Source organism: Coloeus monedula, assembly GCF_965178545.1.
Source record: "Coloeus monedula genome assembly, chromosome: 10".
Lineage (NCBI taxonomy): Eukaryota > Metazoa > Chordata > Aves > Passeriformes > Corvidae > Coloeus > Coloeus monedula.
Genome location: NC_138790.1, coordinates 25,184,156 through 25,209,749, shown reverse-complemented (window position 1 = coordinate 25,209,749; position 25,594 = coordinate 25,184,156). Strand labels below are relative to the sequence as shown.

At 42.7% G+C, this 25,594-nt stretch overlaps 1 protein-coding gene across 3 annotated transcripts in view; it reads left to right on the top strand.

The window, feature by feature from the left end:
* The window catches only part of RSRC1 (arginine and serine rich coiled-coil 1), a 99,716-nt gene that overhangs the window by 17,126 nt on the left and 56,996 nt on the right, over positions 1–25,594 (top strand). For 2 of the 3 annotated variants that reach the window (XM_082287813.1, XM_082287814.1), the window contains exon 5: positions 6,304–6,462. The exons of the other annotated variant lie outside the window; for it this stretch is intronic. In XM_082287813.1, coding sequence (XP_082143939.1) covers positions 6,304–6,462 — 159 coding nt within the window. The remainder of the gene's footprint in view (positions 1–6,303; positions 6,463–25,594) is intronic. 3 annotated transcript variants of the gene reach the window in all.

The window sequence follows — 25,594 nt, the reverse complement described above, 5'->3', positions numbered from 1 at the left end:
TCCTGCAAGAAAGCTGGACCTTTGTTTTTTCAAATAGATTCCAGCTGTATGGAGAATGGAATAAGCACACGTGTTTGTATGAATTAATTACAAGGTCTGGTGGATCTGCTTGCTAATAGAATATGTTATTCATTTGTTCCTGTAGAATTCCAGTTTTCCCTTTTTTTTTGAGAAGATGTAACATGGCTTTCCTCCAGGATTGCACCTTTTAAGCTTCCATTCAGCCCATTTTTTCCTGGTTGCTCTTTCCTCAGCCTAAGCAGTGACAGTTCTGGGATTTGGTTGGGAGAGGAAGGAATTTTCTTGCTGGGATCTTTGTGTGGCAAATTAACAACTGTTTTGCTTTTGCCTCACCTCGTGGTTTTAAACTTCTTGTATGAGCAGAAGACAAGTTGTGTATTCTCAGCTCATTTGTGCCTTTTTTTGTTTTGTTTTGTTTTCAGATTATTGGAATAATATGTACTTCCCTTAACCTTAACTTTGGTTTTGTATGGAAATTTCTATCTAATGTACCTGCAGCTGGGTACTGCACACATCTCTTTAGGTGTGTGTGGGATTTATGCCCTTGAACTCCAAGACTGCTTTGAATGAGAAGAGACAAGGTATGGGAGGGACTTTGGACTGTTTATTTAATAGCCAGGAAAATGTACCAATTTCTGTATTAACTTCTGTTTCTTTAGTGTTTTATTCCCTAAAGATTATTAGGGTTAGATTCCAGGTTTTTTCTGGTCTGTCATGGCATGGCTACAAGAATACAAGGTTGGAGAAAGGTCCTGCTTTGGGATACACTTGTAAGAAGATGTGAGGGAAATCCATGTCATGTAAAATCAGATGTGTTCTTACCAGATGATCTTGAGGTTGAATTTTAGGAAAAAGTCACAGATTGACAAGGGAAATAAATGGTTTATCTCCCAGCAGTTTAACCCATGATTTATCTCTCAGGTAACAGTAAGGTCTATTTTTGGTTTCAATTTGCCATGAAGTGTTCACTGAGGTGCTCCTGCAGCTGGCAGGGCCTGGTTGGCTTCTGTTCCATCGCCCATTCCTCAGGCAGGGAGTTGGGCCTGAATTCCGTGAGAAGCCACTTCTGAGCCCAGCCCTGCTGGCAGCTCAGGTGAAGGGAACTCGCCGTGTTTCTGGCATTGGTTCTCCCCCAGTTGCTGATCTCCCATGAAGGGAACTCGCCGTGTTTCTGGCATTGGTTCTCCCCCATTGCTGATCTCCCCTGAAGGGAACTCGCCGTGTTTCTGGTGTTGGTTCTTCTGCCCCCATTGTTGATCTCCCCTGACGGGAACTCGCCGTGTTTCTGGTGTTGGTTCTCCTCCCCCCATTGCTGATCTCCCCTGAAGGGAACTCGCCGTGTTTCTGGTGTTGGTTCTTCTGCCCCCATTGTTGATCTCCCCTGACGGGAACTCGTCGTGTTTCTGGTGTTGGTTCTTCTCCCCCCATTGTTGATCTCCCATGAAGGGAACTCGCCGTGTTTCTGGTGTTGGTTCTCCTCCCCCCATTGTTGATCTCCCGTGGGTTTTCCAGCACCTCGGTGGTGACCGGGGCGTGCTGGGCCGGCAGCTCAGGGTGTGCAGTTTTCCCAGGGACTCTGTAGGGTGATCAAGGTGTTGTGGCAGAGGAGGCACCTCCATCCCCCTGGGAATTCAGAACAGGCAGAGCAGGAGGTTGTGGTGAGGAGAACTTGCTTTGTATCAAACCAGCTGCTTGAGAATTCCAGGAGAGTCTCATCCATGGGTTCTCCTCTCCAGCTGCATTCTCGTGCTCTCCATGCTGCTTTTCCAGGAACTACATCTTTTCCAAACAACAGTTTTATGGGACTTTTGCCTTCTCAAATGTTTGATAATGTAATTACCACCATTTATAGGTGCAGAATTGCTGGGCTGAGTTGGTGCCGGTGTTTGCCAAATCCATTTTCTCAGCTCTCCAAAAGTTCTTGGTTGTCCCAGTTCTTGTTTTTATTTCATCTTGCTTTTCTCTGGCACTGTGGATGATATTTTTAAAAAATATTAAATATTCCCTTATTCTGACGTATATTTTGTCACTTACCAACTGTCCAAACTGCTGGCTTGAAACAACTTTTTCCTCTCGGCATCAATCTCATTTCAGGTTTAAACTCTGACTCTGCTGCTGCCTAGTTTTGTTATCCCTCACCTTATATTTAAGAGTAAATTAAAAAAAAGTATTGTCATACATATTATCTATATTTAACTTTCTCAAATACATGCATTTTAAAATTGCAAACTAATAACGACCTGAAATGTTTTATAGAGGCAGCCAAATTTACATTAAATATATATATATTTAATAATTTCTGCAGTCTGAATGACTGCAATTGATACCTGAAATTATTTTACCTTTCCAATAACTCGTACCATGATTTTTTTTCCTGGTGGTGAGGTTGAGTTAAACAAGGAACTTTCTCTTAATATGCTTTGAAAGAGAACATGGCATTTTGCTGCAATTACTTGTGTGTTTGCACTCTGGCTTTATTACCAATCTGAACATCCAGGCTTGATGCAGTGCAGTTGTTCCATTGTTCTGGCCCAGCCTTTGGATTTATGGCTGAAGTATTAAAGAGCCCTGAATTTGTTGGCTTTTGTTTGTGGCCGTTGAGCTAAAAATAATCTAATAAGGCTTGTGTCAGGTGAGAGATGCTTAGAAGAATTCCAGGGGAGAAGCTGACATCTCAGCACCGTTCTTTGGAGTGGGGGTTGCTGTTTGCCAATAAACCAGATTATTTTTGCAAAAATTTACCTTCCCTGGAAGAGCTCAAAGAGAAGAAAACAAGCCCTGTCTTGGTTTGAGGCTCTGATTCCTCTTTCCATTTAAAAAAAGCCTCTCTTTTGCAGTTGTAACCTTTTGAAGAGATTAGATTGGACCTCTAAGATAGAGTTCAGTGCTTTAGTGCAATATAATTGGGGAAATACTAAACGCCACTGACCTCATTTCCTTTAGAACAATGAAAATTAATAGTTGCACGTTTTATTAGGCTGATATTCCAGATGTAGTGTACATTTAATTAAGTGTAGTTTCCTTTTGGTTATGGTATGTGGCTCTGCTTTTTGTCGCAAATTCTTTCTAGTTTTACAGTTTTCCACATGTTTTCTTTCACCATTTATGATTTTTTCAAAGCGGGGCTATAAGGATTTAAATCACTTTAGCATGCAGCAAAACAGTTCCCATTCAAACAATAAACGCCATTTTAAAAAGCCTTTAGATCTTCTGTCACTTCATAAATATAAATGTATAAAAACATTATGCAGTTGTAGTGCCCACCTGCTAATTAAATGCAGATTTCCTCAAACTTGTTTTAAAATCCGCTTATTTGTTTCAACTCAGTCTCTGCTCAGAATACATATGGCCCTTGTGAAACTAATTATGCTTATGGAGCAGCTGTTAAATTTAGTGCAACTAATTTTATCCAATATTTTACATTTTAATTGATTACCTGTGAAGAAATTAGCAAATTAACACTTATTGTGCAGTAACTGAATGGGCTTTTATGGAGACTTTCAATTTTTACAAGCGGCCCGAGTGTTGATGGAATAAAGCCATTTCTTAGGGTTTGAGATAGGGAAGTCATTGGTGAGCCTTGATTATCTGGTGTGAGAATTTAGGGATCCTGAGTGATGCCAAGCATCTGTGTGTTCTGTAACTTAGACATGAAAAGCAGATTGGAAAGTAATGGCTTTTCACAGAATTTTGGGAACATATGGGCTTATCTGGATCTAAGAACTCTTTGAAGATCTTTGAACTTGACTAAATGACTTAACCTTTGGCATGGTGGGTGGGTGTTTCGGGTGTCATCTGGGGGGAAGGGGATCCTTGCTGGAAGTCTCCTCTCCAGCTTCATTTTTTGGTGTTTTTTTGTTTTTCTCCAGTAGTTCCATAATTTGAACATTTGGGGTCTTGCTTTAATAGGACTAATTGTGATTCGTGTTATTTTTCAAAGTACATAAAATAGAAAATCTGTCTTCTCTGCCAGATCTGTGGGCTTTTGTTTGTGGTTCAGTGATGAGTTGGGGACACAGATGACTTTTGGGAGCTCCATTTCAGGAAGTTTTATCTTTATTTCTTGTCCTGTAGATCTTGTAAGATACTTTAATAGGAATTAAAGGCAGCTCACAAGAAGGGCAAAGAGGGACTTTTCCCAGGGCATAGAGTGATGGGACAACTGGGAATGATCTAAAGCTGATGGAGGGGAGGTTTAGGTGGGATATTGGGAAGAAATTCTTCCCCATGAGGGTGCTGAGGCACTGGCACAGGGTGGTGCCCAGGGAAGCTACTTTTAATTTTTAAAAGCTGTTTCCTGTATATAAATATCACCTGCCACCAGTTCTGCACAGGCATGGGAATGAGCAGAAATCCAGGAACTGAGCATCCAGCCAACCTGAGCCGACTTTATTTGCACCTGCAAAAGGTAGATGTGAACTCAAGTTCAGATTTGAGCTGAGAAACTGAAGTTCTTTAGCAAATAAATATTTGAGATTCCTCAGTTATTCCTGTTGGGAGGACTGTGCCCTTCAGCGAGGAGAGGCCTTGCATCAATTAAAGGTGACTTCTGTTGCTGCAGGGCTTTGTTTGTTTTGTTGTTTGGGGTTTTTTTTCTGCTTTGGACTTATCTTACCTGCAGAGTTCTGAGAAACCAGGATTACCTGGGAATAGTGGATTTAGGGCAGTGCTGCCTCATCATGGTGCTTGTAAAACCAGTGTCTCTGTGCCAACCAGAAAACAGATTTAATATCCAGAATGCTCTTTCAAGTCAAAACTTCCCCTGCCTGAGGAGTAAGGATGGGTGGATGGACACTTCTACATTTGTGGTGGCACACTAAATATCCATTTTGAGCCAGCAAATGTTCTCTAGTTAATAATACAGCACTGCAGTGGTACTTTGAGCTATTTATCAGTGTTAATAGAGTGACCAGTACGGGGGAGCTGCTGTTGGAAGGTGCCAGCTGCTGAAACAGGAACCCAGCTCTGACCTCTGGAGCTGCTCCTGGCAGGAATAGGGACCTGAACTCCCATGTCCTGGGCGAATTCCAGGAATGTAATTTATAGCCTCATCTGGATGTAGGATTTTCTTTTGCTTAGTCTATTGTTGAGTTTTATTAAGCAGTTGTTGCTTTATAAAAGGAGGGATTTTTTCTGTGTGATTTGGCTTCTAAAGGCCTTGGGAGTTTCACACTCCAAGAGGTGCTAAGGAAACTTTTTACACTGTTTTAAAAATTTCCCCATTTCCCTCAGCACTTAATGAAACTTTCCGTGAGGTGTCATCAGAACTTCGATGGGGATCATGGAATTGCAGAATTATGGGATGGTTTGGGTTGGGAAGGACCTTAAAGCCCATCTCATTCCAATCCCTGCCCTGGGAAGGGACACACTCCAAAGGCCAGGGTGCTCAGGTGTGAGAAACCAAGGAAAACTTGACCTGGTTTTTCTTAAATATCCCATGTCTGCTCAGGTGTCATTGATCCATGATAAATTGCTAAATAAAGTTTAGAAAATCTTCTGCAAGAAATTCAGGAGTAGTGAAAGCACTTTGGACACACAGAGAACCAGTCCTAATGCTGCTCGATCTTTTTTTCCTTCAAGTATGTCAGGAACAGCATGAATTTGTTGCAGAGGAATGGACAGCAGGACTGAGAATGGAGTATCCTTTATCCATGGAGGAACTCAGCTTGGTGACCAAAGCTCTGGGCAGTAGTAGCAACCAAAGCCCAAATGCATCCACAAACCCCCTGTGTGCAGCTTTTGCATTATTGGACCTGCATAGTTGGAACATTCACACGTTTCTTGCCAAAATACCTTTGAGGTGACCAAATCGAAACATTGAGAGGTTGGTTTGGCCACATCACTTCTGGTTTTTCTGGATTTTGTTGAACATCATTACTGGTGATAACATATTTAGTGTGTAAATAGAAGCATTTAGTAGCAGCCAAATTCTTTAATTATTTTCCAAGCCGAATTGATCAGAATTCAGGATTTTAAAGCTTAATGCTGAAGGAAAAATTTCCTTCCTTTCCTTCCCCAGTACCTCCAAGATGACTTTGTTGATGGATGAAACCTGTGTTGTGTGCTCCAAGTTATTTTGCATCTCTCTTCAGAGCAGGAGCAATGTTTTCTTTTTCCCTCCTTTTGCTGTCAGTTTAAAGGTGTTAAATTGACCCACGTGTTACCTGAATAAACACGCTATTGATGAAATACTTACATCCAAATGAAAGAATACACTCTAACAAGGCTGAGGTGCAGTGCTGCTGAGAAATGGTGAGCTCTGATGCTGTGGGGTTTGTGCAGGTCCCGCTCCCGAGGCCGGCAGCGTTCCTACAGCCGCAGCAGCGACAGGTCCGGCCACAGGAGAAGCCCCAGCGGATCCCGGGAGCGCCGCAAGGGCCGGGACAAGGCCAAGGAGAAGGGCAAAGGGAAGGAGAAGGAGATGTGTGGCACCAAGGTTGGGTGAGTGAAGCAAGAAATGATGGAACTGCAGCGAAACCAGGCAACAACTCCGTGTCTTTTTATTTTTGTAATCGTTGTCCCTTAAATGATCACCTTAAATTCTGTTTTATATAAAGGAATTATTTAGCATGTTCGATTTTGGGCTTTTTAGGATTTTACGGTTCTGCCATGTGACAACATTTCACACTGAGTGATGGTTTAATTTTCAACTCTTTTCCCCTCTTGGTTTCAGGTGGGCTAAAGAGCTTTCTGCCATTTGTTAATAGAAACATTCTTCCCATGTATAATAGCCACAATTTAAGGGAAAAATGAGGAGTATTGGAAAGTGTGAGGAGTCTTTGCTATGAGAAGATGGATTTCACAGTTCACACACACCTACACCTCCTCCCAGTGGCAGAAGTTCCTTCTGGGCTTCAGCTGAGGCTCAGAAATGCAGTTTCAGATGAGCCTTGCTCTGGGTGAACCACAGGAACCTTTGAGAACCTGCTGTCAGCAGATTCCTGCTTGGAATAAGTGGGTCTGTTGATTTCAGGAAAGGCAGTTGATGTAATTGCCTCTGCTTTATGCATCAGCTGCTCGAGCAGCCTTTACTGGGGTGTTTGTCTTTTCCCTGTTTGTCTGATCCCTTCCAAACAAGAACACACTGGGGTGTCACTTCATGAACTTCCTTTGAGCGGACTCCTGCTGAGAAATGCTCCTGGGGAATTTCTAGAACAGCATCTTCCACCCACATGTGGGCTTCTGTTGGCTTCTGGAATTTTCCCTTAGTTCCCTGTGGCAGCAGGAAAATTCCTGGTTAAGCTGGATCCAGTTTGGACTCTCCAAACAGATGAATTTCTAGCCCCAGGGTCTAGATCAGCACTGAAAGTCTCGTTATTCTACAGAGCCCTTCTAGAACCGCCAGCATCAGGGGATCTGTAGTGGAAACAATGCTGTGACCTCAGTATTTGGAGCAGATCCTTCCTCAAAGGCACCTCAAGGACCAGGTCTAGCTCCCAGTTTAAATTCATGGCTGTTTGGAATGTATTTATTCAAAATAGCTGCTTTGGAGCCATAATGAAGATCAGCCTGAAGCCAGATTGTGGGAAGATGGAACATAAATTCTCAGGTGCTGCTTGACTTTATAGTTTAACTTTGCATAAAAGGAGGTATTTCAGCTTGGCAGCACTGCAGCTTATCAGAGAGTTGTTGTGTATTTGGGGCTTTACTGCTCCTCTAAAGCACAGAATCAAAATGCATTTTTTTCACTAATTAAGCAGCAAATTTGTTTGTGGCTCCTGTAAACCCTAAGGATGATTTTCTGTCCTGTGCTTGGCTTGGGTGTGTTTGTACATGTGAGGGAGAAATGCCTGTGCTTGGGGGTTTTTTGGAGGCAATGTTAGGCTCTTTCAAGGGAGATCTTGTCACAGTAAACATCTCAAGAGAGATTTCAGGAGTAAAAACTGAAAATTGCTGAAAAAGTAGTATTCTGGGCATTGTCCCTTGGCATTCCCCATTTCAGTGGTGATTCTTTAATGTTGAGCACTGAATTTCTGGACTGTTGGAGAAGTGTCAGCTGTTCTTGGGGATGGGCTGTGGTACAGTTCAACTCCTCTCCTCTTAGATCCCAAAATGTTTTAAGGGGTGTTCTACTTTTCCAGCTGTTAATGGAGGGAAATTGTGGCAGCAGCTGCTTGGAATGTGGGTTGGGAGCTCATGGCAGCTCCATGGAGTTGCCTCCACTCCCAAATCCCACCTTTAGACCAGCAGCATCTACATGCAGGAAGTCTTCAGCTGTCCAAGTCTGCAAAAGTGAAGGGTTTTCTAGTACTACAATGTTTTTCCACTGATTTTTTTACTAATCAGAGCATTACATTCATCTTTTATTTATGCTTTTTGAAATGCACTTGTTTTAAAACAACCTGCAGACGTGTCTTCATTGACCTGGTTGGGTGTGCTGTTGAATTTTGATGCTTCAAGTCTTGATCAGCTTCAAAACATGCAAATTCTGTTGTTCTGAGATGTGTTTTTCAAAAGGCTCCTTGTTCACTGTTAAATGGGGGGGAGAAAGCTACTAAAAGCTTGTTAGTTTTAAATAACTCTTCCTAGATTTATGGGTCTCATCCTTGCCTGGTATAGTAGTGGAATTTTGGATTTCTTCTCCAAGTGATTTTGACAATTTTTAATGGAATAAATTAAGAGCAGCTTCTCAGTTGTTATGAGAAAAGAAGTGGTGAGCCATTAATCAAACCTGACCACTGCTTTAATTTCTGATCCTTTAATGAGGTTATTGGTACATTTGGGCATTAATGGTTTCACAGCTTCTTAAATACTTTGACAGGTCCCAGAATCCTGGAATGGGTTGGGTTGGAAAGACCTTAAATCCCATCTCATTCCAACTCCTGCCATGGGCAGGGACACCTTCCATTGGCCAGGGTGCTCCAGGTGGCCTTGGGCACTGCCAGGGATCCAGGGGCAGCCCCAGCTGCTCTGGGCACCCTGTGCCAGGGCCTGCCCACCCTCCCAGGGAACAATTCCTTCCCAATCTCCCATCCAGCCCTGCCCTCTGGCACTGGGAAGCCATTCCCTGTGTCCCATCATTATTCCAGAGTTGAAGAGTTCATTGTTCAAACACAATCTCCATTTTTCCTTTGAAGCCCACACTTTAGGTCTTTGGAGTTTCGCTGAGGTCTCTCTGTGTAGGGGCCTTTCTCCAGAGGCATTTCCCCAAATCCCTTGGAGCTGGATTTCCGTGCTCAGTGCCTCGTGGATGGGACATGGGTGATTGATGGCTACTGATGAGTTTTTCACAGTTGGCAGAAAACATCAGGGGTAGAGTGGGAATGTTGGACTTCTCCGAGTTTGACAGCAGTCAGACTCGCCTGGAGCTTGGCACATCGTTAATTTTCCCTTCCTTCTTCCCACACGGTGCAGCAGGAAGTCATTTATGGTAATTGCCCCTGATTTGCATATAGGTTATGGAGTTGTGTGGTGCAGAGCACCCCCAGAACCCCTTGGAAGCGCGTGTTGGGATCAAAGGGGGCCGTGCGCGCTGTTGTCTGACACCGAGCGGGGTGTGTTGTTTTCATTAAACATTTATCACACTCCCAGCCTGACAGCAGGAAACTCTGGGCTTGCCTGACATGTTTTCATGCAAAATTTATTGGGGAAGACGAGTGTTGGAAAGAGAGGGATCTTGTTGCCTTTCACCAGTGGCGGAGGGGGAGCGTTTGGTTGGGAAGATTCCTCTGGCACGTTTGGAGCGTGTGTTACACCAGGAGCTGAAGGGTTGGGCTTTAAAGGAGCAATAAAACCAGCTTCAAATTGTTTATTCTGAGGAATGGCTTTGACAGATCACATAAATATTCTTTTGGTTTGGATTCTGCTTGGTTTTAACCAATTACGGTCCCATAATGACAAAATAAGTTGATATTTATAAATTCTGTGCTGACTTAATAGTAGGGACTAATACACTGAATTTCATCATACTTCATGCATGTGAATGTAAACTCTGGTATTTAAAACTCTTTGCTGAGAAAGCTAGGGATTATTTTAACCTCTGCTGTATAAACCACTTCTTTTTGACAAAAAGTGATCCTGTAATTGCTGGATAACCCACTACTGGGAGTAAAGCACTGCTGATTACTCACCTTTAATGGAAGGTGTCCCTGCCCATGGCAGGGGGGAATGAGATGAGCTCGAAGGTCCCTTCCAACCCAACCCATCCCATGATTTTGGCAGCTGCTGGCTCTGGCATGTTGTGAGTACCAAATCTCAAGTGTTCTACCTGCTCTGGGACTGTGAATAACTTTATTTTTAAAAAGTGCATGAAATGTGTTCATTTTCTTACCGAGTTTGAGTATTAGAAAATAGTTCTAATGTCCAAGGAGTCTGCTACTGCTGGTATTGTGGTGGATAGACTTGTAAAAAAAGTTTCCTGTATATAAAACAACTTAAAAAGTTGTCTTTTGTAGCTCTGTTGTTGCTTTTATAGAAAGGATCTCTTCTTCACCTGCCTCCTACCATGGCCCTAAAAAAGGTTTTTCCAGCAGGGAAAAATGAGAGGTGGGAGGTGGGTCTGCCATTCCTAATGTCATTTCTAAATGCCTTTTAGCCTGAATAGCATTGAGGATACTGCACAAAACTTTTGTAAACCTTCCTGAATCCAAGAGTTGTAGCTGTGGTGGTTTAAGGTTACATGAGAGGCAGAATTGGCTGGGAAAAATAGGATTTTTTTTTTTTTTTAGATCAGCTGATGTAAGTAGGGAAAAAGTCATGTTTGTAAGGATGTGGGGCCTTCATCAGGTCTGAGGCTCCCTCAGCAATCCTGAGGGAATAAATTCAGGCTGGGAGCAATCCTTGGGGTGCCACCTGTTTATGTTGATGGCAAAAAGAGGGACAAGTCTCTCATCACAACTGGTGCCTCTCAAAATCCATAAAATGTTGGTGTTTATGTGATCCAGTTCTACACAAACACAATTTCTGGAGCTGTTGGCCCAAGATACTTGTGTTCACTCCTCCCCATTCACTTCCAAGTGGGATTTTGTCACACCAAGGCTGATTTTGTCTCTAAGACCTTTTCATCAAAATCTTACCTGACAAAATCCATTTCTCAAGGAGCAGAAATGTGCAAATACAAATTGACATTCAGGGTGCTACAGTGTTTAGTTTACGCTGCTCAAGTCTTGAATTCAGGAGTTCTTTTTGATTATTTGGATTTTCTTCAGCATTTAAAATAAAGTTTCTTTCCTTATTTTATGAGGAAAGTACAGAGAAAGTACATTGTGTTTAGTTTGTAGCTCAGGAGTCCAAAAGGAAAATTTATTTATTTTGTAAGGTTTGATCCCAAATATAATAAATAAGGACTTCTGCAGGCCTGGAACCTTGCATGCTGTGTTTCAACCTTAATCACATTCTTCTTGTTGAGTTATAAGCATCCTAGAGGAGGTGCTTCCAGGAAAATGATGGCAGAGCCTTTCCTGCAGTAGAAATGGGCTTGGTGGGAACTGCAGAGTCTGTGGCCAAAAGTTCATCTTAAACATGGAAATTCATAGAAAAACTGGAGAACTTCTTTAAAATCTGTTTAAAATTAGCAACTGCATTTTGAATGCTGAAACCAAACTACTCCATCCTGTGGTGGAAAATAGTTTGAATGCTTACAGGAGAAATTTCTTTGTTCTTTTGTCAGAGGGGAAAAACCTTTCCTTAATCCAAGAGGGTTTATTTTCAGTGTCTTTCAATTATTTTAGTAATTTCTAAATTACTAGGACTTTACAAGAACTCTGGTCATGCTGTTGAGAGGTGCTTGTAGTAAAGTTTTAAGATGCTTGGTAGGACTTCCTTGTTCCAGTGATTTCTTTTGGTAGCTTCTTGAGGAACAGCTTCTAAACTTTTATGACAAGTTGAGCCCCTTTGTCCAGCCTGGGCTGCTCCAATGACTGTCAGGCACTTCCTTTGACTCCAGGTGGGTTTTCCAGGATCTTTAGGATGTATTGTCATGGCGAAGGAGTCACTTATCCACAATAAAACCAAAATACCTCTTCTATTTATTAACTTATTTATTTATTCTTGCTGCTTTTGCCTTCCTTTCTGCCTCCAGCCTGCAGGCAGAACCCAAACACGAGGTGACTAAAGCAGGTAATGAAGAAGTCACCTCGTAGCTGTGGCAGGTCTCTGAGGTGAGCCCAGTGCAGAGAGCTTTAATCACTTGCCCTCTCAGAATCCGTATTTCCTGATGGAAAAGGAGCTGAGCAGTTTGGAGTGCTTCCCATGCAGATGCTCAGAGGAGAGGAAGGTTCCTGAGAGCATCCAGGGCTCGGAGTGCCGAGGGAGCCACGTGGGCGTGTTCGGGGTGATGGACGAGGAGTCGAGGAGCTCTGCTGGAAAAGCTGTTGGTGCTGGAAGGCAGAAGGAAGCAGCTGAGAGGCCAAGTGAGGACAGTTTCCTCTCCAGTAAGTCAGCCAGAGGCTAATGGGAAGCAGAGGAAGGGTTTTCCCTGAAAAGGACTGAGACCTCCATATGCCCAGAGCAGCTCGAGGGTCACTTGCCTTTGACTGAGATTTGTTGCTATTGTTGTCTAAGCTGTGTTGGCCTTGTTTTTCTTTTTGTTTGCTAAAAATCCCCTTTTAGGACTCAAAAGACTGGCCATTTATTTAATAGGCAGCAGCATATGGGATGATTTCTTTTCCTTTCACTCCCAGACAGCTGGAAAAGCCAGCGTGGATGGCTGTTTACACGTGTGTAAACTGTGGAGCAAAACTGTACAGGAGGTGCTGGGGAACCACTGGCTCTGGAAAATAAATAGATTTTAGTCCAGAGTAACCATTTCATTTTCATTCATTAAGTACTTCTTGTGCTAAGTACAGAAATCTAAGTTTTGTGTTCAAATTCTGCCGTTCAGACTGTCAGTTAGTGATGGCTGTCAAAGGAGCTTCCCTGCTAAATTCATGGACTATGTTGAGGGCATTACATTTCTCCCTATTTCCAGAAATAGGTTTTGGAATGCATTTGAAGGCAGTATCTTCAAAGACACACATTCTTTTAAGCTGTTTAAAATTTTCCAAACTATCCGCTCCTTAAAACTGCCAGCCACCACCATGATTGTCCTTTTATAACTATATAATTTGCATTATCCTGGGCTTTTAGTGGAATCATTCCTTGAACGTGGAGTATTCCTGCTGAAAGAGGGTTTTGTTTGCCCACATGTCCAAACACACACACGCTCTGAATGTAAACATGGAGTTTTGGGGTGTTTTTTTTTTTTTTTCCCTGGGACACCTTGTGCTGGGAGAGCAGCTGACTATTGTTTTAATGGCCTCCCTTAATCTGGGCAGGAGGAATCCAAACTGAATGATCCGGAGCTGTGCAAATCCAGTTAGTGTGAGCTGTAATCTCTTTACTGGGTTTAAGTAGTTGGAGTGGCACTGAGACACCCTGCAGATACTGAGCAGCAGAGATACAGTAATCACCTCACCGTGCACCCTGCTCTGCACCCCGCAACTAAACCCACAGTCCCCAGCAAGGATTTAGGGAGAGCCCAGCCCCAAACCTGCAAACTGCTCCTCGGAGCAGGCAAAGGAGAGGCAGGTCACAAACAGCCCATTGAAAGGGTAATGCTGTGGTTAAAGTGAAATTGAAATCCACGTTAGGATATTAAACTCTCTGTTGCACCTCGTATTTTGGATTGGGAATGCTTTTTCTGGAATGAGCTTACCTGCTATGGAGATTATAAACCATCCATGGCTTTGATTAGGAAGGGAAGGAGAATCTTTGTTTGAGGAAAGCATTTCTAATCCTGGTCTAATTTTGGACCTTTCTGTTAGTTGGAATTACAAAATGATGTGACAAACTTAAATGAAATAATCTAAATTGTTGATCAGTGATACAACATGAGGGAATAGTTTTAAGTTAAGAGAAGAGGGATTTAGATGGGATATTGGGGAGAAATTCCTGGCTGTGAGGGTGGGCAGGCCCTGGCACAGGGTGCCCAGAGCAGCTGGGGCTGCCCCTGGATCCCTGGCAGTGCCCAAGGCCAGGCTGGACATTGGGGCTGGGAGCAGCCTGGGACAGTGGGAGGTGTCCCTGTCCTTGGGAGGGTGTGGAATGAGGTGGTCTCTATGGTCCCTTCCAACCCAAATCCCTTTGGAATTCCATGATTTACTTCCAGCCTCTGGTTTCATCCTTGGCACCTCCTGGTTCTGTGCAGGGCAGGATGCTCCTACTCAGCAGGAGTAAAGCCCTACAGGTGATCTGTGCACACATTTTTCTGTTTCCACACCACTTCATTAGAGGAATTTTCCATTGGAGTGGGGAGGTTCTTGCATCTTCCCGAGGAGAAGAGGCTGTCCAACTTAAGTTTTCCTTTCTGAGAATTTCTGAGAGGGATTCCCATAAGAGAGTTCCAAATGCAGAGGGTGCACTTGATCCTCATGTCCTTCTCTGTTCACTGAGAATTCCCCAACCCACTCTGGGAATGAAACACCTCCAGTTCTCCAGCAGAATCCACCAGCCCATGGAGTGGAGTCATCCATGTGACAATAATTCAGCATCATCTTGGGTTTTTTCCCTTCTTTCCACAGACTGTGGCAACCTGATGCATTGCAGTTTTTCTGGGGGAAAACTCTGAGGTTCCCTTCCACCTCAGCCATCAATTTTTATATTATTTGCAGTGTGAAAACCAACACCTTTAAATGTCTGTGAAGGACGAGGCTGGGAAATGCTTGGGTGACTTCCAGGGTAGAAATGGGAGACCCAGAGGGAACACCTTGGATGTGCTGGGGATTCTCCTGGATCCTGCCTCCCTCCTCAGCTGCTCCCAGCAGCTGAAGTTCTTGTAATACAAGGCCCATTTAATGGTGAATTACGTTGGGAATGATTTTCCCTGGACTGAAATGGAACCAGCAGGATCAGTCCATTCTCTCCACGTGGATTAAGGAATTGATCAGGAAGGTCTGCCTTGGCTGCTCAGATCAGAATCTTTTGAGGCTGCTTAACGGGATCATGCTGTGTCCAAGAGGGAAAAGGGGGTCTTCCATTGATTCCTGTCAGGTGGGCATTGCTCTGTGCTTTGAGAAATATTAGAGAAATGCAGGCCATGGATTTATGGGAGAGTGTTCAGCACAGGGATGGGGAATGCAGGGGCAGGAGTGAGAAGGCTTCGTGTGCCTGTCTCTGCCATCTCCCTTTTTTGTTCTTAGTTCCTCCTTTGCTCTGCCTTGTCCAAGGGAAAACCTTTATTTCCTGACCACATTAAGCAGTGCTAAAAAAACCTGGATGAAGTTTTGGATAATGTTGCAGTGGGAGTTTGTGCTGGGAGTTAATTTACAGGTCCCCTGTGAGTCAGGGCATGAAGATGGAAGAGAAGGAAGGGGTTTATATGGAGTGGGAACCACTAAATCTGATTTTAAAAGGTCACAATTTGGTTTTTTTATTGAGGAGGACAAAGGATTAAAGTCCATCAATTAATTTATTTTAAAAAAACAAAACAAGCTTTAGGCCCCAGAGCTTGTTGGAAACTCTTTCCGTGAGCTTTAAAGGTTATTTTAATAATTCTGCTACTTTTTTCTTTATTTTTAAACATTCAGGCCACAATAACTCAGTACATTGATACTAGATAATTAGGTCTAGAAGATAAAGGCTTGCAATTTTATATGCTATATATTTTATATATAATTTTTGAAAATTGCATGTTTCATGTTTGCACTGTAACATATTCTGACTCATGGAAGTGCCTTATTTTTAGGTTGTGCTTCTCACCTTGCTTAAGGGAGAGAAATTTTCTTCTGACAAACTTTCACAGGTTTTGAAAAATTTATTAGCTCCAAGCCTCATCCAGCCTGGCCTTGGACACTGCCAGGGATCCAGGGGCAGCCCCAGCTGCTCTGGGAAGTCCACCCCAGCCCCTCCCCACCCTCCCAGGGAACAATTCCCAATTCCCAGTCTCCCATCCATCCCTGCCCTCTGGAACTGGGAAGCCATTCCCTGTGTCCTGTCCCTCCATGCCTTGGCCCCAGTCCCTCTCCAGTTTTCCTGGAGCTCCTTTAGGCCATGGAGGGGCTCTGAGCTCTCCCTGGAGCCTTCTTTTCTCCATGGTTGGTTGGTTCTCTTTCTTCTCTGTACTGCAAGTTTTGGAGCAACTTTTGGGGCACGGACCAGGCTCTGCTCTGGGGGCCCAGCAGTGGCCCCAGGGGAACAGGCAGGGACTGATCCCAGCAAGTTCCACCTGGACCAGAGAGGCTGTGGAGTCTCCTGGGGAGAATTCCAGTCCTGTGCCCGGGGATGGCCCTGCTGGAGCAGGGAGGTGGGACCACATGAGCCCCGTGGTCCCCTCCAGCCTGAGCTGTCCTGTGCTGTGGATGGAGCAGAAATCTGGGAAGAGCTGCAGTGGTTCCTCCCTGGGAAATGAAGCCCCTGCTTGCACTGGAGCTACTTTGAACTGTGCTGATAAGGGGAATTAATCACAATCTGTATAATATTTTTAAAATATATCCTCCTCCTTCAGTGCTTTTCAAAGCTTTGTCCAAATGGCGTTTTTAGCAATTCTGACAATTTTACTTGCCTTGGATGAATGATCCTTCCAGTAAGAGCCAGTACTTTTGCTCCAAAGCACCTTCCCATATGGAGGCTATGTGGTGAAATCCCCTTTTCAGTCAGTCTGGGAATGGCCATTTTGGGAACACAGGATCCAGTTTCAGCGTGGCAGTTTTCACACATGATCCCAGTGATATTCCTGTCTGCCAGGAGAAATCCAGGGCTCAGTTTTCCAGGCTGCCTTCTCCCTGCTCTGCCTTTAATCTCGCGCTGTGTTTATGTAATGCAATAGAAATGTTGCTAACGTGATTATACTTTTCTATCTTATTAGCTCCAATACTGAGCACAATAAAATGGAAAACTGTTTAAATGTTATGTTTAAGTGCTTGAGATAAGAGTTCTTGTAAATGAAATGTGATTACATTTCTGTAATAGATCTTCTCTGTCTGCTCGGACTTTGTTGAGCAATGTAATTCTTTTGGGATTGCTGGTTCTAAGTTTGATTTCTTTTCTTTCTTTTTTTTTTTTGTAGAAATAGCCATGTAAAATGCTACACACCACCAGACAATGAGCAGAAATCTCTTGAAAAGGCAGGGTTTCCTGTGTGAGGCACAAAACCATTGCTCCATAGTTTTCTTTGTGATAACCAATTTGAATTAAACATAATTCCCCAACATCACCTTGAATTTCCATCTGTGTAACCCCGATGTTCTTAAGCGTTTTGCATTTACCTAATGCTCTGGGCTATTTTCCCTTAGCATGTATGGCAAACTGTGACTATCTCCAAACTGGAGATGATATGAATAACAATTGTTTGCTGATCTTCCCCTGTATCTCCCTGGATAACCTGCAGTCTGCAAAGGCTGAGTAAGTGGCAGATAGCTTTTGTCATCCCTTATCCGGGCTGTACACTTGTAAGGAAGAGCAGGGATAATCGCCTAAATCTAATTAGGGGTTAAAAGAGGCCATGACTGTGATGTGGCAGTGAGACACCTTACTGTAGCAATCCTGTTTGCATTAGAAAAATAAGGTTGTCATATTGATTATTCAAATGAGCTTATATTGGCCATGGCTCAATGGCTGCGTTGCAGCTGAAGCACTGGAAGGTCCCAGCTTTGGAGCATACATTATGTGATGTCTTGTTTGCTAATTTAAGGGGTTTAAAACTAAGGCTGAGGGAGTTTTATCGTGAGAATTAAGTAGGTTTAAGTGACCACTGGAAAATGAAGTTGAGCTTGCCTGGGTGATGGTTGTGATTGTGGGAAGCCATTCAATGGAAGCCAATAAATTTGCTTCATGTCTTTTATGGAAAAAATCAGTATTGGAGTTAACAGATCTTGCTTGTGCATTAATTGATGTTTAGTTCAAAGTCAGACAGCGCTGAAAAGAGTAAAGTAATTGCATTCAGATCAATTCCACATCCAAGAGATAGCGAATTCCCTCGGCTCTGGCTTTGGGGGCTCTATTTTAATTTTAAAAAAAAACATCTACCTGGCACTGGGCTCTTACAGTTTCTCAAATATTTCTCAGCACTTGGCTTTCTGTCATTCCCCAGTCAGGTCTGTGACATCCTGCAAGTGCAGGAGATGCTCCAGAGGGTGCTGATTTCAGCCTTCATCATTACCATCATCATGATGAGTGACATGCCAGACATAGAATGGGCCAAAGAAAAGCATTTAAAATGACCAGTTTATTCATTTGTACAATTATTTTTGGCACTTTTGTGGTACACCAAGTACCATGTGCTAGGCTGTGTTGTATGTACAAAGACTGGACATTTTACTGCTGTTTTTTCCCTTGGTTTGTGCACCTTCTGTCATTACAGATTTCCAAGGAAGAGCCCACCTTGAATCCTGGATATGAAGCAGAGTTTGTAAATTTTACCCCATAGCTGAAATGATTTCCCCCTTTTAGGTGCAGTCTGAGCATTGCTCACTCCAGCTGTTGGCTTTGCTGTATTTCTGCTGCTGGGCAAAAAAAAATATGTGGAGAGACAACTAAACTATTATTTCCTCTTGTGTGTAGGGGCAAAGTTTTCAACTTTATTTTTAAGTTTCTTCAGTTGATTCTTCTAGTTTCTTCCATTCTCTGCTGTTGGTACTGGTGTAAAAGGTACTCATCCAAATTCTGACCTGGCTGACTGAAGCCACAATGACCAGAGGGAGGGGATTTTTTTAATAGATGTATTTTATATATTATTTATTTATGTTGTTAGAACATCCTGACCTGCTTGAAAGGCCTGAAACTATGCCCAAATGTTGATGTAACTTTGCAATATCTTGCTTGAACAGAAAGTTAAGCAGTGGCTTATCCTGTCCTGCCTTTGTGTGGAAGGCCCCTCTGTCCTGAGCTTTGTGCTGAACCCATGGATGTGTTTGATTGCTTGGAACAGCTCCAGTCCCTCTTTCTGGGGACACCCCTTTTTGGCACTTCTTTGCAAGCCATAATAATTTTGTATATTGAAATTGCAACTTCCAGCCCAAACTGAAAATGGGGCAAAAGCCAATGTAGGAGACCTTTTTTTCAGCAATATCAAGGTGCTGTTTGTGGAGAGCAGTCCCTCATTTTGCACATTCATTCCGGGTTATGAATTCAGTTACTGAATTTGTATTACATTTTTTATTTTCTCTTAATCCCTTTCAGACATGGGTCCAGTGTTCCCCGCCACGCTCTTCCAGCAGTTAGCAAACAGTTCAGGTTGTTCTGATTGTCATCAGTAAAGTTGTCTGGATGCATTTCCTGAAAAGAGGGAAATAAGACAAATATGAAGAATGTTGTGATAAAATAGGGGAAAATCCTTAATCCTGGGAACTGAATTTCCTATTGGTGAAGGGTTTTTTGGCTGTAGTGGCTGTTCCTCCTTTGAGAAAGTATAAAACCTCGATTCACACATGAACTCAGCTGACTCTGGCCTGGTTGAGGCCACCACCCCGAAGTGTCAGACTTGGTCTGAGGTACAAATAGGCATTTTAATGTAAACCTGCACTGCCTTGGGCTTGTGTTAAAGTGTTGGTTCAGGAATGGTTGGACTCAGTGATTTTTGGGGGTCTTTGCCACCCTGGCTCTGTGAGGGCCAGGGGAGGCTCAGGTTGGACAGTGGGAAGTATTTCTTCCCTGAAGGATTGGTTAAGCACTGGCAGGGGCTGCCCAGGGCAGGGCTAGAGTCACCATCCCTAGAGTGGTCAAAAAATTGGATGTTCTATTTCAGAATAGAATTTAATTGCAGGATTTGGCCAAAGGCTGGATTTGATGGCCTTGGAGGTCTTTTCCAGCCTCAGTGATCCCAGGAAGTCCCTCATGAGCAGCAGGTTGGTGAGCGCTGGATGGGACGTGTGGCACATAAATTTGGCTACAATTTACTGGTTGGGTTTGTAACTTGAGGTGTTTGTGGGATATTCCCTGGGTTCTCTGCACATTTGGAATTCTTCCCACCAGAAGTGGTTGCTCAGTGTTGGCTGGATCATCCACATTCCCAGGTCTTTTGTATGGTCTGTGAATCCTCTGGGATCTGGTCACTTATTTGGTCTTTTTTAAAATAGATTATTTCACTTCACCTCCAAGATTTGCAGATACAGCAGGAAGTGCTGGTTTTAACCATCAACCTCCCAATTCCTTAAGATCCAACTTTCCTTGGAGCCTGCCATGTTTATGGTGCTCAATTCCTTCAGTAATCTCTTCACTCTATATTAAAAAAATAACCTGTGAAGGAAATCTTGGCTGTAGAACGAGACATGCCTTATAGTTCTGTCTTTTTTTGGTCTCATTTTGGTCCAGTTGGTGGTAAACCAATAATGTGCAATACTAATTACTCACAGTTCCTTGAAGAAATGCCAAAACACAAAATGCTTTTGGGAGATTCTAGGGGAAGGTGTCCCCGCCCGTGGTGGGGCAGCTGGAGCGAGATGGTTTTGAAGGTCCCTTCCAACCCAAACCATTTTGGGATTCCTGGTCTAGACGTTGGCTGGCAGCTTCTTGGGGGTTTGTTCCATCCTGCAAAGCCAGTCCCGCTCTCTGTTTCCACCAGACACTTTCTCTGGGAAGTGCTGGGAATGAGAAATGCCAAAGAAAACAGATGGTGTTAGTTTTTCATGGCAGTAAAAGGTTAAAAGCAAATTAGTGAAAGCAAGAGTGTGAAATGAATGAGACCAATGTGGTGTGGTAAGAACTTTAGAGTTAATAATTAAAGAAACGTGAAGCCCTAAGGAGGTTTTGGTGCAACTCAAGGAGCATGAAGAGCTCAGACAGCTTTGCTTGGTAGTTTTGGGATTCTTCTAGGCTGTCAAATTTTCTGCCAAAAATACAAATTGTGATTTAGTGGGACTTCTGGGTCTTTCGTTGTTCTCACCACGCTGTGTTGGACATCAAATTCTAGTCCACGTTGGTGTGGGCCATGTCCAGCGGGTGCCTTGTTTTGGACTGAATCCTGTGAAAACCGAAGTGGGAACTGCTGTGTGTGGGATCCCTCTAGTGATCCCTGTCCATCTCCTTTCCTTCATCAGCTCCAATTAGCTGCTTTGAATTTGATTTGATTTTTTCCCCTCATGTTTTCATTAATTTCAAAGCACTTCCAGGTTACTTTTATCATTGTCTGTTAGGCTTGGGTTTGGTCAGATGTTTGCAATTGCAATCAATTCCTGTTTTTAATTTTGATTAAATATTATTTCTTCCTCTTCATTTGTGGCCAAGGATCTAATTTCCCCTCAAGCTTGAATGACTTTAGCTCTACCTTTTAAAATTTTATAAACTTGTCTTGTGACACAGCCCAGCGTGGAAGTTGTTAGGAGAGGATACAACTTCCTTCCTTACTGGAAGTTAGGCTGGGTCTCTTGGAATTGACCATCTTGGAGAAAGCAGGAGACTTCCAAAGGTTTTCCTTAGGGCTGCATTGAGTTGAGATGCAAAAAAAAAAAAAAAGTTTAATTGTGAAGTAAAGCCTGAAACTCAAATCTCTTCTGACCAGAAAAGCTGAGGTAGCTGAGCAGATTAAAACAAAATATTCTCAGATCGAGTAGATCTGCTCTTTTCAGGAACAGGGCATTTTTTACCTTGTGTGATTGAAAACCTGGACCTGTCTGACGTATCTGAGACATTCTGAGACATTCTGAGCATGCCCCTGAGTCCCTCAGGGAGAGCAACCCAGGCTGGATGGAAGAAGGGAGAGGAATTAAACCAGAGTAACCAACTCAACCTGCAGGGACAAAGAGGAGCCCTGTAAAAGCATTTCCAAACTGGATTTTTATCCCTCCCAGTGGTGCTGCCCAAAACATCGTGAAGTTTCAGTGTGCTAAAATTGGATCAAATGCACTCCCAGGTGCTGGAATTTCAGCAAAGTGGGAATTTGTGGGGCTCAGCTGAGCTTGACCACGGTTCCCAAAGTGCTGCACATGTCTTTAGGGATATTGGAAACCTTTTTTTAAATTTTGGCCTTACAATCTGTGCATCTAAGACTTGCTGGGTGAGCCTGGTCTTCCTCCTGAGCTGGGGAAATGAGTCGGTTGTTGGGTCATTGTTATTTTTTAATCAGTTGTTTGTTTTTCAGCAGTGCTGGTGTCATCCTGCTGCTGGCTAGAAAGGAAGGGAGCACATCCCAAATTTCTCCTGGGTTTTTTGGGACTTTTATTATTCTTGCTTAGAATCTGACCTGCTGCTTGAAATCCGTCTGTCACTTCCTTTTAATTTCTATTCCAAGTGCATCATCTTGTGCTCTTTCAAGATCCTGCAAAATTGTGTGAACTTTTAATTACTGTTTATTTAATATTCCTTCTTTTTGGGAAGGAAGGGCAGCAGGGCAACAAAACCAGCTGTATTCCAGTGCTACACAAAGGCATGGAGGGTTTGGGTTTGTTAAGGTGTATTTTTAATTATAAGAACATCTCTGTGTTTAGAACCTTTGAAGAACTTGTGAAGTGCAAAGAACAAAAACAAAGCCATAACTTGTGGTGTTTAGATTTTCCATAAAAGAAACCCTGAATAGAAAGGAGCATTTGCATGAAGAGCATGGGGAAAGATGATGTCTGACTTGTAGTGGTGGATTAGAAAAACAATCAACAATCTTCAGAGTTCTGCAAATGGAATAAGAAGTGATGGGTGAGGTGGGTCCCTGGGTTTGAGGAAAGTGGGTTTTGCTGATTAAAAAATTAAATAAAAAGTATTGCTAGCTCTGCACTGGTTAAAGGTTGGATAAGCTGAGCTCAGTTCAGATATTAAATATAGATTTTAGCTTTGTTCTCTGAACTGAGATCTGTGGGGATTAAAGAAAGAAAGAAAAAATGGAAAAAAAATTGGCAATTTGTTTCCAAAGTCAGTCTAGAAGCTTTAAATTGCCAGTGTAGAATCACTGAGGTTGGAAAAGATCTCCAAGATCATCAGTCCCAACCTTTAAATATGAACATGCAATAACAGAATGAGATCTGTGCAATGGAACCAAGGCTGTGTCTTGCAATGTGAATTTTGAGCACTGAGCAAGAGCATGAAGTGTTTTATTCACAGGTCTTAGTGGAAAGTTGGGTGCCAGCAAATGAGTTTAAAATACTTAATAAACTTCTAGAAGATTTTCTCTCCTTGGGAAGAATTCATGGCACAGAGTCTTAAAAAGAGTTACAAATAATTAATTCAGATAAATTGGAGGTTGCCTTGTTTCCTAGGCAGGGCGCCTTTAATTGGTAACTTTATTTTTATTGAATATTTAATGAGCAACTGGCAAATGTTTCCCTAAGCACAATTTTCATGAGCATTTACTGGGTTTTGAGCAGTTTTTAATTAATTTAGACAAAGATGGAGCTGTTCAAACACGGTGTCGTTCCAGCATGGTGAGAAGTATTTACCAAAGATTATTGCAGAACTTGTTTAATGTGCATAGATAGTTTAAAAAAAACCCAACCCCAAACTAAACAGGCTTGAGGTTTCCTTGTGGGATTTTTTTTTTTTATCACCAGACTGAGGGCCTGAAGGAATAGAGGAAGTGAATGGACACCAATGTATCCAAATATCTCATTTTGCCTAAAAGCAAGTGCCGGCAGATAAATGCCCATAAAGGGATTTCTTTCTTAAGCCCCATGGATTTTTTTTTCTGCAACTTTTTGTGTGAGTTCGAAATGAAAACCATTCATCCAGTGCCCCAAAGAAGGGCCTTATTGAATGGAATAACAGTGTAATGTACCATTGAAGGCAGGATTGAAAGTGATTATCTTGTTAACTCTTGACAGTTACCGCCAGCTTGAAATAGAACTGGCAGGCTTGATTTGCAAATGAATTAGAGCTTTTTCATTTGGTGCCAGGATCATCTTTTTATATTCTGATATGACAGATGCTATGTTCCATGCTTTTGTTTCTCTTCACTCTTCTACTTGCAAATAAAAAACAAAAGATTATGATAGTAATTTTATTTGCATCTTTTCTCTAGGAGTTTGTTCTTTGTCTCGAAGTTTTTAATCTTATATTTTTTTCAACAATTTGTTTGAGAATAGTATTATTCCTGCAGAATAAAATTTCATTAGGTTAAGTACAGTAGTAATTGGGTGAATGAGGGGATTTAGAAGCTTTCAGAAAATGGAAAATCGATTGTACTCAAATTGTTTTAGTGCTTAGAACATTTAAATTTCCTCCCTGACTTACACTTGCATTTAATATTCCTCAATGCCACGAGCAGAGGAAAAGCTCACGTTTCAAATATTTCTGCTCACACTCTGCTAATGGCAGGACGTGTAATTAGTGGCAGCCTTAATGCTGATCAACTGTGTTTATATTCTGCAGCCATCCCACCACAGATGGGGAGGTGGTGGGTATGATAATTATTGTGCTCTCCTTCTATGTTCCTCATTAACCTGTAACACTCTCTACCAGTCCGGAGAGTTTTTCCCATAGTTGTGCTTCCCAACGTTGGAACTTGCTGGGCTTTGTTTAATATTCAGCCCAGCCTTGTGGGCATTTACACTGCCGGGCTTTCTGCTACTTTTGTAATCTGGTTTGTACTTTGAGGCCAATTAGCAGCACTTCCGACTGCCACTGATGTCCATTATGGAAATGTTTTCCTACACTTTCACCTACAGGATGTGTTTTAATTGAATATCTACTAAATAATATTACAGAGAAGGTAAACCAGGCCAAAGTTGTCTAATTTATTTAAGGCTGGTTAACAGAGCCCGTGACATTCCGGAGCCCCACGTTTAATTGCCTGTGTTTGCTGGGAATGCAGACGGGGAGGAACGAGGCTTCCCTCCTGAAGGGAGCAGGAGCAGAAATCCCACCCAGCCAGCCAAAACCAGGGGAAAACCCAACCAAACCCCACTCCACGTTGGAAAACTCCAAGCACTTGCACATTATGGTGTCCTTGGAATCACCAGGTTGAGCTGAGGAGTGGCTTTAAGGCAACCAGGACAGAGAAATCAGCTTTGGTCATTTATGGGATTTTCGTACCTGACCTGAAGCCTCTGTAAAACAAAACTAGAAGATTTTGGGTAGTTATTTTGTCTCTTGTGATTTATGGGATTTCCAAACCCGACCTGAAGCTTCCATGAAACAAAACCAGGAGATTTTGGGTAGTTATTTTGTCTCTTGTTTACCTGGGAAAGACAGACCAAGAAATGCAATATTTTTATAGGGTCTATTTGAAAATACTGCTTTTATCAACACTGTATTTTGGGGTTTTTCCTCCTCTGTTTAGTTTCAGTATTTATTTCAACTGTATGAAGTCTTGGATTTTACTCTCTGAGCCAGGGTTATTACATATTTCCCCCTCTTGAATATTTGATAAGGTCTCTTGGGAACTGATTTTCCTCTTCTCTAGGATAACGTATTATGGAAATGGTTTCACCTTGTGTCCTGTTTAAAGTGCCTGGTTTTAGCATGATTCGATTTGGTTTGCATTATATTCCACTGAGTTCTTCGGCACTTCCAAGCTACTCCAGTGTGTTTGTGAGGGGGGTGGCTTTGGCTTTTCCTCCTGCTTTTGCCAAGTGACCTTCGTAGGATCTTCTTGGCTCTTTGTTGCATTTAAATTTATTAGTAATTGGCCAAACTTCCTACTGGTTTTTCCTGAGATAAATTATTTGGATGATTGGAGTGAGGGATCCACTGGGCTCAGGACCACCAGCTTTGGGGTCTTTGCTCTCCAGGATCAGCTCCA